Here is a 15031-nt window from a genome sequence, read left to right as displayed (position 1 = left end):
CAAATCCATGGGTGTCCTCAAATAGGGTTGGGACTGCAGGAACAGGGAGCTCCAGGCTCTGCTGCAGATACGTGTGGTGACTTTGAATTGGCTGTACCTCAGCTCCTAGGACTTTAGGACTTCTCCACTTCCACTAGCAAGACTTCCTGGATCTGATAGATCTGCTTGAGTTACTTACTACTTGAGTTACTAGGATACTACGGCCTTTATACCACCACTTCCATGTCTGCTGAGGGAGGGGATGTTTTGTGTTCAAACTGGATTGGTTGGCATCATGGCAAAGTAGATTCCTAACAAAATCAAGACATTAAAAAAAAAAAAAGCGCGCAAGATAGAGGTGCTAAAGAGAGATACTTTGCTTTAGTTGGCACCTTCTTAAGTATATCTGATTTATCAACAACTTGTAATGTCACATGATAAAGTATGCGTGGCCAGAATGTAACATACCACAACACGCTTCAGAAAAGAAGTGGTACTGCACTCCCAGAGATACCTTACTAAAATCTCTCAAACAGAAAATTGCTATTTTATACCTTTTTTCTAGCCTCTTTTTGCAAGCTGCAATTCCCATCTATTCAAATTCACGCCTTTTACCCATTGCTACGTTATTTTAGTGAGAGCCTGTGTACTTCTAAATACTATATATCATCTAACCGATCACATTCCCTTTAGGCTAGGAATCATATGTGCACATAATAAAACATAATCGTAATTTCAAAGATGTGGACAGGTAAATGCTAGAGTACAAAACTCCAAAGTGGAACTGTTGCGTACCATTTATATCTTTTGTGTAAGTCCTACGGTAGCTACCCAGCTGGAAATCCAAACATCAGATCTGGAAACCACTTTTGAAAGCACAGGCCAAAGAGAATGTGCAATTTGCCAAAGACATACAGGGAATGCATGAGAGCACCAAGAACAGGAGCAAAGTCTCTCCAGTGGCATTTGAAATGCTAGTCATAAAGCTCTCCCTGGTACAACGCTATGCATCTGTTTCTCAGCTTTCTTTGTTGGGTTTCTCATACATACTTCTTAAATATCTTTTAATAACATTAAAAAGGAAGAAGAAATATGTAGGTGCTTTTGTTTACAAGTAAGTAACTTTCTTAGAAGTTCACAAGAACAAAAATATCAATGTGTTTTCCAAGGCACAATAAGATTTCTGAGCAAGCCTTCTTTATTATTCAATTTAAGCACAACTAAAATATATAGCTGCTTCAAATTTGGTTCCTATCTGAAGCATGCCTTGTAGAACAATGTTTCTCTCTCTCTGTAATTCTGGCTTCACAACACCAGTTTTATTTGCCAGGCCTTGCAAACAATGATCTATCCATCCACGTCATGCATATTATGTCAAATTTATTACGGCAGCTTTTCAGCATATTTCCAGTCAAGGCTTCATTCTTCTTACAGATTCTGCAAATGAACAACAGTTTTAGTTACAAATGCCTCCCCGTGAGGCAGCGCTCCTGACAACAGAACTGAACTTACTGTATTTCTTGCAGAATTGTGACACCGGTATAACTAATCATTATGACACATTGCTGAGAAACACCGTTTTGCTCTGCTGTTGATACATTTCCAATTCAAAATGAACAGGAGTGATACTGGGAGTCATTCAAGCCTTGATTAGTACTTGAATAGATCAAGCATACATCTTCATATCCCATTAGGTGAAGACAACCCAAAGAATTAGCTGCCCCCAGCCAAGGCCCTGAACCTTGGGAGAGGTTTGTCCACGGAACAAATGACAGATACCTGGAAACGTGAGCATCAAATATGCACAGAGCACGTTGCGAAATAGAACTGCAAGATGTTCTTGACAAATGGTGGCAGTGCTAATGAGCGTCTGGACTAAGTGATTATGTTCCCTTTTTTGATTGAAAGCACTTGCAGATTTACATTAGCTCTGACCCAGGAAGGCATTAACACCTGCTTATAGCGAAGGCGCAGAGGCTCGCTAGCTGCGATGGCAGCGCTCACGTGCAGGTAGATAAATGAACGGCCGTTTCAGGAGAGAAATGCCCTGGCTGGCTCTTCTCAGCTTGCAGGATCAGCACCCAATAAACGTATCAGTGAAACCTTATTTTCAAGTCAGAACCTGGAGTCCCTGCTTTGCAAACTCTGAGCTGGGAAGGACTGTGTGGGGACCAGATCTGAGCTGCGCTGGGAATAAAAGAACAACTGCAGCATGCCCACCAGCACCCAGTGCCTTCTCCTCCCTGACCACAGCTCTGCTCCGTATGCTTCTCTCCTTGAGCCATGCCTGTAGACTTCCATATGCTGACTGCAATGTGGACAGCTGTGTCCAGGCACCAGGCACACTAAGGAATACTTACAAAAAGCTCTTTTTCATTTTGCTGAAGGTTTAACTATGGTTTCCGTGTCCTGCCACCTCTACAAGCCTCGGAGTCCATGTAAAGTGCAGCAGCAGCTGCATTCTGTTGGTAGAAGAAAAGCAAAGCACGGGGCTAAATGTTTTGGGGCGTTAGTACATATTACGCTCCTTGTTGCTCTGATAATCTGCTCTGAGAGTGTTTTCTCACAGAGCATGGGTAGGCTGTGTTATCAGTACCAGACAAGAGAAGGAGATGAATGTGATTAGTCATAAATGGACAGGGGAAAACTCGTGTTGGGGTTTTGAGTTAATGCTACTGGTTGCTCTTGGAGAACTTGCAAATGCAAAGATATGGAGCACCAAATGACTAACCTAGCATGCCAGGATTTCCCTGCTTTGGAAGTCTATACCAGAAACAAACAAAAAAACAAGATGCAGGATTTGAGCAGCTGTCAGAAAAACTGAAAAGGCTTCACAACTCCAAAGGCTTGGAGAAAATAAATACAATCTCTCGGAGTATTTTTTAAATCATGGACAAATGGCATTGAATAAACTAACAATGGTGAATTTTATAAAGCAGTAAACAGGAGCGTCACTCTTCAGCCCTAGATTTTACAAAGGAAACCAGTACTCTTTGGCAGATGAGGAACTGAAGTACAGAAATGAAAACGCTTCTTTCTCTTGGTCCCCCAAGAGGCCAGCTGGAAGTCATGAACAAAAGGCACGTCCCCTGTGCTGCGTTTCAGAGCTTTTCTTACTAAGCTACCCTGCCCTGATGCTGGTGCTGCAGAGCTCAGTCCTGCAAGGTGCTGAGCTCCCCCATTGCCACTGCAGCGGGACAAGTCCTGGTTTCCCTCCAGCTGGCCCTCCTCTCCGTGGAGAGGGCAGGCAGGCTGAGCCATCCAAGTGCTGACAACTCCCACCCCCAGGGCAGCGCTAATTCTATTTTCCAAATCCCAGTCGTCTTCAGATCTGTACCAGATTTTTTCAGCTCAGCAGGAGAATCGCTGAGCCCTGCAGTTGTGCTTTGAGGGCTGCTGGAGTACGCCGAGCGCAGCACGGTGGCTGACCCTGTGTCCCTGGTGGGATCACCCGCCAGGTCAGGTCACCAACTATTAATCCACGGGTTTAGGTTCTGCAGCAAAAATAGCCTCAGGGCTTAAGTTTAAAGCAGCAGTGTTGGGTGACAGCACTGAAAGGTACCCGCAGGTGGACACGGGACTCTCTTCCGAAGGGGTACAAGCAATAAACCCCTCTGCAGGTCTCGGTTGCAATCCAGCTGGAAGTAGACAAAAGTCTAATGAACCCCTCAGAGGACAACACGAACTAACAAAGCCATCAGCATCCATCCATCGCTTGTCAGGGAACACAGCCTCTGTCTTTCATCTTTGCTTATAGCAAAGCACATGTTTAAGTGGTTTCCTGCAGCGGGATGTCTTTGCTGAACCGAGGCCTGCAGGAGCCATTGATCATTTCCACTAGTAAACAACCTTGTTTTTCACCAAGCAGAGAACACAAGGATGCAAAAATCCAGACTGTGGACTAAAAGGTTTTGTAGCAAGTCCAGATTCTCTGGTCTAAAATTAAAAGGAGATGAAAGGAAAGTTGGGACTTCCCTCCCTCCGATAGCCCTTGGAGATCAACAGCTCCTTCTCCAATAAAGCACAGAGAGCAGCTTCCAAAACGTAACATCACAGGTAGAGAGCAACTTGTGCATCGGAAGTTTTCTCATCAACTAGAAAACATCCAGGAAAAAAAAAAAAAAAGATGTTGACTCTGCCACAGTTTTGTCATGTGAATCAATCATATACCAGCCAAACATCACTTCAGTTTCAGCATGAGCTATCATTTCCTAACTTTCAGTGAAAAACATCCATTCCAACTGGCCATTTGCCTCCAAGTGCAAAAACAAATCTTCAGGCCACAGCATTTCAAATGAAGATTACTCTCCAAGAAAATAAAATCCCCTTTCCAATCAGCTGCGAATAAAACTCTTGCTTCCTCATTCTAGGCAGGACTCCCTGAGCAGAAGTGTCCCTTGTCTGCCAGGCTGTAAATTTGAGGTGCTTTAGGGTTATTTTATTTTATTTTATTTTATTTTATTTTATTTTATTTTATTTTATTTTATTTTATTTTATTTTATTTTATTTTATTTTATTTTATTTAAGATTCTAAGTAAAAAAAATAAAAATAAAATAGAATCATTAAGGTTGGAAGAGACCTTCAAGATCATCTAGTCCAACCATCACCCTACTACCAATGTCACCCACTAAACCATGTTGTGACATTTAACTCTGGTGGTATGCAAAAGATAGTAACATTTCTAATTAAAAACCCCATTAATAGAAATTTAAACAATTCCAGAGTCTGGAATGCTTGTTTATTTACTGAAGATAACCAGGATTGTTCAAAATATTTTCAGTACTTGAAACACTACAAATCTCTTAGACTTTTGCATGATTTGCTTTTTTAAATTTTTCTTTATTTCTTTACTTCTACACTTAGATTTCTTTGTTTTTTCACTTATTTCCAAGCCTGACCAACATTACCCAAGAAGTGAGAGCTACGGGAAAGCAAAGCCAAGGAAAACAAGCTGAAATCAGTGTTCTTCATGTTGTTCCTTTTTCTGTCTCAACTAGAGCAAAAAAAGAACTACCTCTTACTTACCAGCTACTGAATATTTAAGTGACCGTCAAACGATTAACAAACCGATGCTGTCTTTATCTCAAAACTAAAAGCTGTCCTTCTTAGGGGTTTAAAGATTCTTCCTTGACTGCATCATTTAAAACAAACAAACCCGAGATGTTAATTCCTCCAAAAATTTCCTTCAAAAATATTCCCATCTGTCACTGTCTGTGAATCTCTCATACCTTAGGGAAAAAATTACTTTAGCTGTGGTTTGGTTATCCTTAGTCTCACCATAATTGCAATATGTTTAAACAGAAAAACACGGTGATTTTCTGTTTCGTACAGAAATTGGAACCGGTGTTAGAGCTCACGTATAGGATTGTGGCCAGGCTCTCAGCTGAATTGTCCAGCCTGTTGAGGCCACATCCCTTTCCCTCTCATGGAGGTAAGGCAAATGCTGACAGCCAGAAAAAAAAAAAAAAGAGAAAAAAAGAGGAAAAAAGAGGAAAAAAAGAATAAAAAAAGGGGAAAAAAAAGAAAAAAAAAGAAGAAAAAAGAAAAAAAAAATGGAAGAAAAAGAACGAAACTCTTTAAGTTTCTTGAAACACATCCCGCCTTGCTTTGGGCTGTTTTTGATTGGCTTCTGTATAATTAGTTCCTGCTTGCAATTTCAGTGATAATTGCACTCGATATTAATTGAGCATATATTGTACTCCATGCAGTCAGCAAGTGATGAAGCTGTCGGTATTTTGTTAGCTGTTACACTGCCTGATTCTTATGGGCTGTTTGATACTGGTAACAAATTAGCCAATTTATACATCATAAATAAGATTCAAAAGCCCGGCTTTATCAGCTGGAGAGAAAAATGCTGTTATCTTGGTTGACAAAACGCTTGTACTAAGATTCCCAGTGCCTTTTGGCAGGAATTCATCAGAGCAGATGTATTCCTTCTATTGGGCACCATTTGGTTCAATTATTCTTAATGTTTAATGGCAGAATAATTGGACTAAATGGTAATATATACTCCAATAAAATACTTCCATCAAATACTTTAATTGCTAGATCTCCATAACCACAGTGCTGAGCTCTTTACTCTGCTTATTGACATTTGACAGACCATGATCTCAATACATTATTTCCATAAATCTCTTGATGAGCTTTATCAGAGGTGAGGGTGAGCCCGTGTGAGCAGGTCCTCCTGCGGCAAATGGGCTGGGGAACGGGAACAAATAGGGACAAAACCCAACGTAACACAAAGGGTGGCTGTGCTTGTTGTGTGCATGCAAGGCACGCTCCAAACAAGGCCTAAGTGACCTCCGAACCACCAAAATCACCGCAGGCATCGCTTCAGTAACTGCACCAGCTCTAGGAGCAGGACGAGCTCGTGCAACCAGCAGAGCTCCCAGCTTCTGCAAAAACCAGGAGCAGAGGGAGCAGGACAGAAGGCAGCAAGGGAAGCGAGTCCCTCCTGGGGCCCCAGACGGCCCCAGTCTGCTGAGGCACCTGCTTCAACTCCAAGCAAACAGCAAAGCGGCACAAAAATCCCTGGTGAACAACTCTGCTGGGGATTGTTAGAGGATTAAACAGAGCAGAAGGAACGGGGAAGAGATGTATTTTTAAAGCTCCTCGATTTATTTCTATTTGCTGGCACCCACTTTGTCTGGAGAGGCAGGGGATGAAGACCAGGGGCCATGGTAGCTGCTCCCATCACAGAGAGTCCCCACGGGTGGCAGAGCAGCCAGCACAGTCCCACTCACAGCTCGGGCCTGAGAAATGAAATATTACACCTGAAAAATGAAATACTGCAGTTATGGATGCTGTGACCAATTAATAAGTTGACTTTTTATCAGAAAGGTTTTTGTTTTTTTATTTTACCAATCTGTTTTCTTTTGTCTTTTCTGGGGAAAGGTAGAGAACTGATTGAAAATTGAAGGGGACTCACGGTGGCAAAATGCCAGCCATGAAGGCTTTCATCACTGTATAACATTTACACATGCTGCAAGGAAAAGCAGGAATCTTTGGGGGATCTTTTGGATCCAAAAGTTTTGACAGTTCAGTTCAGTCATGAGCAAACCTAACTGTTAACCGCTCCCTGGTGTTGGAGGAGGCGTGGTACTGCTTGCTAGGAGGGGAAAAGGCATTACTGCAAAGCCTTGACGGAGCACCTACTCTTGAGTTTCTGAATTAATGTGTGAATTGTGACCCACAGGTACTGAGCTAGGGCTGGGGGCCTGGGACAACAGCAGAGGGATGGCACAGCTGGTCCTGAAGGCTGGGAGCGACACAGCCCCGTTGTGCAGCTGCTTTTAGTACCCGTCTAGAAGAGGCTCGAACACAGCACATGGGTGGCTCTGTTAGAGCAGCAACAGACAGCTGAACAAAAGGGACCACACATGAAAGCCCTGCTGTACCGGCTGCAAACACAGCCTTTGCTTCTGCTGCTGTGGCTGCATTTTCAGATCTTTGCAAGATCTGGAAATGACTGGGGCAGGGCTCATGCTGTGATGTGAAAAAGCTCAAGCTTAATGATGAAACCTGGAAATCAATCGTAAGAAGCATGCACAGCTCTGGCAGACCCCTCCGTGTCTTTTGAAAACAAGCCACTTTCAAAGGGCAGCCCCATGAGGGTGTAGCTGGGAATTTCCCAGCTAGAAAAGCCAATGCAGCTGTCATGCAAGAGCAGGCTGGCTTCAGCAGATGGAGCATGACAGCGACAATTCCTTAGGCTTGTGAGCAGCTATTTCGACAATGGGTATAATCCAGAGCATATTGAAAAAAAAAAATAAAAAATCAATGGATGGATAACGTTAAGGAAATCAATAGGATTGAAAATCTAAGGTTGAGCTGTACACATGGAGAACTGACACAAGCCTGCTGTTGTCCTCAAAGGTTGTCTTGATGTGGAGGAACTCAATTCTGGACATCGGCATGAGAGCAGCACTGTTCTGCACCCGCCACAGAAATAATGGAAAAAAAAAAAAAAAAAAAGATTCATTCTCTTTCAAGTGACATTCCGCATGTCTGAGAAAATTCACTTTCTGCTCCAAGAATTATCTGAAGCAAACCCACGGACCGATGACCAGATGTTCACAGACGAGCTGTGGAGGTGTGGTACGTCAAACATTGCACCGGGGCTACACGACAATAGTTATGGAAGACTAAATGCAAGATAATTTATGCTTCATTTTCCCCGTGTTTTGCACATGCTTCTTCAGAGCACAGCTCGAGGGGGATTAACATCTTCACATCTGAAGTGGCAGTCCTCCTGCTGTGCAATATGGGAGAAGCACTTGGGAAAGCACTAGAAAAGGGCACTGGCACTAATAGCTTCCCAGCTCTTCACAACTCGGGATGGAGGCTGAGCTTTCCTACTGAAAGGCAGCAGGACTCCCCCAGAGCTGCAGGCCGCCTGTTTTCGCAGACCTGGCTCCCCCCAGCCCAGGATATTTGGGTATAGGAGACAAACACCATGCTGCCGCTGGTATCCTTTGCACGCAGCCTCTGGTCCAGCTGGGGGAACAGGCCAATTCTGCTAAGCAAGCAGCCCGGTTAAGGCAGGGCACCAAACACCATTTATTTTTGATCTGTGCTGCCCTGCGTGGCCAGTGTTGGGTCACAGGGCCAAACAGAGCAGCTCTCAAGCACAAAAGGGCATTTTCTAAACTCCTCCACTGACCCATCCGTGAAACCAAGGAGGAATGGGACTATAAGGACTTGCTGCACTGCCCTTTCTTGCCTGGTATTTTTTTACTTCTGTTTTTGGAGCAGCTGGAGAGCAGCAATCGGCATCGAGCTGCAGAGAGGCTGCCACATGCAATTACAGAGAAAGTCTTGAAGGACACAGTGCCAAGGCAGAGAGACATCTGAAATAAACTTAACGGGAACGGCTTTGTTTAGCTGCGTGACCTTTTGCTGCCCTGTAATTCTTTATGTCGATTATAATAGAAAGATCAAATTTCTCATTTTCCTATCTCTCTATCTAGAGAAATGCAAAAACTCCTAGGTTTGATCTCCCCGAGCCTTCCTTTCCTATCGCCACTTACCGATACTTTGTCACTGTCACCTTTTTGACGGTGGCCTGCATGTGTTCATGCGCGTGTCCCGAGGAGCTGCTCTGGTAAATAGAAAGGACCCAGTTTCCAAACCCCATTGTGCTGCACATCCCAACAGCACTTAATAAATGAAGTAACCTACTTCTGCCAGTTGCTTCTTTCTCCCCAGGCTTGGCCATTTCTGTTAGGGTTCATTTCAGATTAGCCTGAATGTTACTGGGAGCTGAGGGACAGGCTTTCCAGACTAAGGGACACCAGAATGAGACATCACCTGTCCCAAGGAGGTGGGAGAAGGGAATATTGGCCTCTAAGAGAGAAAGGAATATTGGCATTGCTTTTTCTTCCTCCTCAATATTGTGGGAACACTCCAAGGACACATGGAGGGCTGAGGTGTGAAACCATCACAGCTCCAACATGGAGCTTCTTCCATGCAAGCAAGGTGGCATCACAGCCACGACACACAGAAACTCTTTTCCCTCTTCAGTTCTCCATGTTCTATGGAAAAGGAATGGCCCCAAGAAATAGGGGCCCCAAATTCACTAAAGCTTCTTCTGCTGGGCTCCCAGCTCTTGGCTACATTAGGTTTTAGCTCATAGTGGTCCTCTCTGAAGAACAACGTGCAATAATCCATGCACACGTTTATTTTTAATCTTTAGCTGGTACTTTGTGAGGCCAAACAAAGACACAGACGTGTTCAGGATTCTACCAAGGCTGCATCTGTCTCCGGATAAAAGGATCCTGACATCAAACCGACTGCAGCTGGGCTGGAAAAAGTTTTAAATCACTGTGATCAAGACGAGTTTTGCACCAAAGTACAAATACGAATACCGTGATTTCCTCTGGGTGACAGGCAAATCCTGTTATTCTCCTTATGAATGGGCCTCATTAAATGAAAAAAAAAATTGTTGGTGCAACCTGTTCCCTTTTAAATTAAACATATTAAAGTTGATAGATACCCCTAATTCTCTGCTCAGCCTTTTATGCATTGCAGTAACACTGCTCCCATTGTTACAGAAAGTCTTGAGTTTGCATAAGCTGCTTTTCATTTCCCTGGCAGTTGCAGATCATTCTTGGTGACAAAATTAAAAAGTTTCTTTCAAGAATCCACCAGATCTGTGCTTCTTTTTCCTCCCAGCACCTACAAGTTTAAAAGAAGACAACAAAAACAAAACCTCACCAATGAGCATTAAATCCTATCAAATCAGGCTGGAAGGTCACCTCATCCATCCCTCTGCCCTGAGGCAAAAAAATCAGCTCCTCTAAAAACAGCCCTGACAGATGCTCATCTGACTCGAAAAAACACCCATTGATGATTTCACAGCCTGTTCCTTGGCTCACCTTGTGCCCACCAGGTTGACCTAAATGTCCTATGCCACAGTCAAAGTTCCTCACTGCTTGTCCTGCCCATAACAGATACAAGACTCCTACCCCTTACAGAAGAGGATTTCTTCTCTTTGAAGCAGCCTTTTGCAGTGCTCTGAACCAAGCCAGTCGGACGTGCGGTGATCTTCCTGCCCCCAGCCCCTTCCTAGACTTCAGAAAAACTCCATTTATCTGAAAGCCAGCGAGAAATAAGACATGAAACCTCAGCATCAATTCAGAGCCTCACAGCAGCAGCTAGTATTGGTATTTTTTTCATGTAATGAAGCACTAAACCTGGGAGGTTTTTGGTCTTCTGTAGCTAAGTCGACTCCTTTTACAGGACGTGGTGGTGCCAGCACCTAGCCTGCTGCATGTAGCTGGTGTCTGAGCACAGGGGAACCATGCAGGCCACGCTCCCGCAGTAAGCAGAGGTTGTCTGAAAACCCCACAGGCCCCAGGCCTGACACACTTCAGGGGGCAAGGCAAGGGGCAGAGCAGTGCCCTCGATGGGGGAAGCAGATCTCTGGTGTGCAGGGAAGGCCCTACTTGGTCTCTCCTGTCCTGACTGCTTTGCGTTGGCACACTGATCTGGTCCCAGTTGTCCTGTGTGATTCCAGCTGCTTTACGGGATGCAGGGAAGGCAAGCCCTGACAAACAGGGTAGTGAATGAACGTTAATGACGTTACTCCAGAGCTCCCAGCTGTTACAGGCTCACTGCGAGCATTTAAAGGTCTCTCGTTAAAGACATAATGCGATGTCAGCACTAACAGCTTCGTCTTGCTTTTCCTTCTAAGGGCCCAATCCTACAGAGCTGTATGAATACAGGCTGAAATCTCAAGATGGAAAGGCCGACTAAATCCCACTTTCACAAAGGGGATTAGCTGGGACTCACCCACCGCTTCCACGGCTGCTGGCTTTCCGCAGGCAGGGCGCTGCTCCCGCACGTCCCTTTCGCCATGGCTGGAGTCCGGCGCTTGGCCCCTGGAGGGGGCAGCGAGCCGAGGACAGCTGCTGAGGGCAGCAAACCTCGCTCGTGCCAGGCTGCAACGCGCCTGATCAAAGGCTAAAGCATCCCATGGAGGTACTGCACATTTACTTGTGCTTCATAACAGCTAAAACTACAGGAATTGTAACCAAATCTCCTTTCTGAGGGAGACCCAAACTGACTTTAGACAATTCCATACACAGAGAAGCATCCCATGGAAGTAACAACAGACGGGTCCACAGCACCACACAAGGTACACTGAGCATACAAAGGGAGCCAAGGGAGCCGCTGCCTACAGAATCCATACAGGGCCTTGGCGTCAATGAAGTAAATGAAGTGTGCCGGTTCAAAAATCCACACCCAGAGCTAAGGAAGCATCCCACCTAACAGCTGAAAAGTAAAACGTTACGGTTCTATTCCACATACGGCTTAAAAGGAATAAATCTTGTATGTACTGTCATGATCCCGTGTATAAGAAATGGAGGAGAAAGGTTTTTGTTTTTAAGATAAACAGCATGTGTATGAGTATACTACCCACTTGCAAATAAATTCCTATGCATTTAATTTCACCCATCTGTAACAAAATGCCGAATGGAAGCACACAGAATGCAATGGACAAATTAAATTATTTTATATTTTCTTGAGAGGATGAAGTCATTAAATGGGTTCATTTGTACATTTATTGGACTAAGCAGTTGGTGTAGATAATGTTGATCTCTGCAGACTAATAATGACACACGCACACAACGAATGGCTTCGAGGCCAGAAGCAGATCCACAGTGTATGACAATATTGCATCAACAGTTCTTCCACAGAATGCCTCTATTTCCAGTATTAAAATACAGAAAAGAGTGACTTTTTTTTTTAATTTATTGTGGTGAAGTAAACATTTCTTCCTGCAAAGCACTGCACTTCACGCACCTTTGCTAGAACTGCTACCGATACCCTTCTCCTTCATTCAGTCATTAAGTACACACCTACTGGCATATTTATTGCTATTCTAATGGTCAGACATTTCTGCCTTGAGCAATATGTAGAGAAAGGAATGGAGAAGAAAATAAACACCCTATAGTAACTGATGATAGCAACCTATCTACATTACTTGTGTGAAGTGGCAGAGATCAGTGCAGATAATTTATTTTGAGTGTAATAGTTTTAATGGGAATGCCAAGAAAAATTTATTAACATTTTTCTAAGTAGAACACGGTATTGATCGGAGCTGCTCAAAAAATCACAATTAAGAATTTATTAGACAAATTTTTACCTCTCTGCCCATTTACAAAGTCTTTGAGACCAGATCACTATATTCACTCCTTTGTACTCTGCTCAATTTATTGATGAATTTCATGCGGTTCCTGTGCTGAGTGAGATTTGTACCGATTTCTGTAGTTACATGAGCCATTTGGTATTGTCTTCTGTTCCCTGAATGAATGATTCATGTAACTAACAGCTTGAATTTTGACTATTACAAAGGCATATATAACCAAGATAAATCTTAGTCAGTATCTTAGTACTGAAACTTTTTTCTTGTACATATTTTTGCTGATGTCTTAGAAATAAAATACTTTAAATTTGAAAAGTTAATTTGGATTTTATTCTCAATAAATAAAGCAATGTGTTTTTTTTGTTTTTTTTTTTTTGACGTTATATCAGCTGAAGAGTAGTCCACGATCCCATAGAAGGCTGGATAAGGTTCTTACCTTTAAAACCTCACTGCAGTGGCATACTTATGAAAAGAGGTTATTCTGAAAAGTTAGCAGCCATTTCCTGCCTGACAGGCACATTCTTCTAGAGCTTTCTGTATGACCTGGTTACACCTAGAAATACTGCACTTCATTACTGAAAAATAGAAAATAAATCACATTTCACCTGTTTATAGGTACAGGATAAGAATGGAAGGTCCTTTCCCTAACAACTATTCGATCTCTTTTCCCGTTATGAGGTATACTTTTACATCTACAAAAGAAAATCATGTTAAGGCAAAGTGTGTGCTTTCTAAAAAAAACCTTTCATTTGAATAAAAATAGATATTGTAAGCACAATTTTTATATTATTGTAAAAATTCATAAAAATATAAACCCATTATTAGTTTGCTGACTCTACAATATAAAAAATTAATGATAGTATTGTGAAACAGGTGAACTACGTGTTTGATTAAAGAATAATCCTGTTGATAGAAGTCAGTTATTAATTATCGTATCTTAACATGAGTTTATCAGTGGCAATTTTAGAAGAAAAGCAGAAAAACAGCTCTATGAAACTAAGTATTACTTAATAAAACTCTTGATAACAAAATTACCCAAACAAGAAAAAGACATACTTTTCAAGAAAGTAGCTGCAAAATTTCCGAAGCCTAATTTGCCAGCCTATAGCCTGAGTTTGCCATGTGTCAAAGTCCCCCAAACGCTGATGATTGCTTAGGAAAAGTCCACTAATCCTCTCTGAAATGGCAGGAATGACATCTCGTAAAATATGTACACTTTCTATGAGAATATCTTCAAGGAGTTATTTTTTGGCCACACTGGCCACCGCCTTCTTCGCTGCATCTTCAAGGTCATTTGCAGACGTGATGGGGAGTCCACTCTCATTCAGAATGCGCTGGGCTTCATGAACATTTGTTCCTAATAAAAAACATTGACTACAATTAGTAACGTTAATGAATAAATGAGCGTTTTCTACTAAATCACTAGATTTAGCGGAGTTGATGCTTCAAGTTGCACATCATTTCAACAACAGATTCAATGACTGGTTTAGACTGAGCTGAGAGGAAAGAACCCTGAATTTCAGTGACAATTTTGACAGACAATGCAATGTGATAACAGTACTTGCATCTACAGGAGGGGCTTGGTGAAGGTTAGAGGGTCAATCCAACATCGGTAGGAACATCCAGCAAGAGCAGAGGATAATGGATTAAGTATAAGCCCTTTAAGACACTCAGAATTTCACAGCAGACTCCATTTTAACATTTATTCAAGTTTAAAGGACTGCATATCAACAAAAACCTAGCAGTGAAAGCTGCTGATGAGAGACAGAGAAAACAACACTCCTAGAGGAATAGGAGGTCCAAAACTCACATGCATCCACAGCAGAAGAATAAAGAATGGTCGAAGAGGATTCAGTCAGACTTCACATTTACTCTAGTTGTTGAACCTGAATTCTCCAGAACTTTCTCCAGCAAAGCCAATGCTCACCAATATGTCTTGCATGACAGAACTTTGAATCAGGTATCTCACTGAGTAAGGGGAATCCACACTTTGGGATCACATCACCTCTCCCATGCACAAGACCCTGAGCTGATCCTCTATAGGATCACTTCTACTCACTCCTCCACATCAAGTTTCTTGTTCATTTGCCATGTCAAAATGCTTAATTACTTAATAATTCCTAGACCTAGCAAAATGAATTTTAATTATATTTGGAACTACACACTAATTATACCTTTAATTATTAACAAAGCAAGAAGCATACCCTGTATTGTGCAACTTCCAGAATGCTCAATTTAAAGGGCGAATTTTTAAAGGGTGAATTTTATTTTATTTTATTTTTTGTCAGACATTTTATAATGTCTGAAATTATACAGCAGAAATAGAGAAATTCAGAAGTCTGTATCAACAGTGTGCTCAAGTCAGGATTTCCACTATCAGCACTGAAATTTCTGTAGCAGTA

At 42.5% G+C, this 15031-nt stretch overlaps 1 protein-coding gene across 2 annotated transcripts in view; it reads right to left on the bottom strand.

Annotated features, from left to right (window-relative positions):
* Positions 1–11979: 11979 nt before the first annotated feature.
* SUCLG2 (succinate-CoA ligase GDP-forming subunit beta) overlaps positions 11980–15031 on the bottom strand; it is a 112686-nt gene continuing 109634 nt past the window's right edge. For both annotated transcript variants that reach the window (XM_082768036.1, XM_082768035.1), the window contains one exon: positions 11980–13986. In XM_082768036.1, coding sequence (XP_082624162.1) covers positions 13871–13986 — 116 coding nt within the window. In that variant the 3' untranslated portion in view covers positions 11980–13870. The remainder of the gene's footprint in view (positions 13987–15031) is intronic.

The sequence above is a fragment of the Aythya marila genome, assembly GCF_965140915.1.
Source record: "Aythya marila genome assembly, chromosome: 10".
Classification (NCBI taxonomy): Eukaryota; Metazoa; Chordata; class Aves; order Anseriformes; family Anatidae; genus Aythya; species Aythya marila.
The sequence above is the reverse complement of the archived record's forward strand: the minus strand, read 5'-3'. Positions and strand labels throughout refer to the sequence as shown.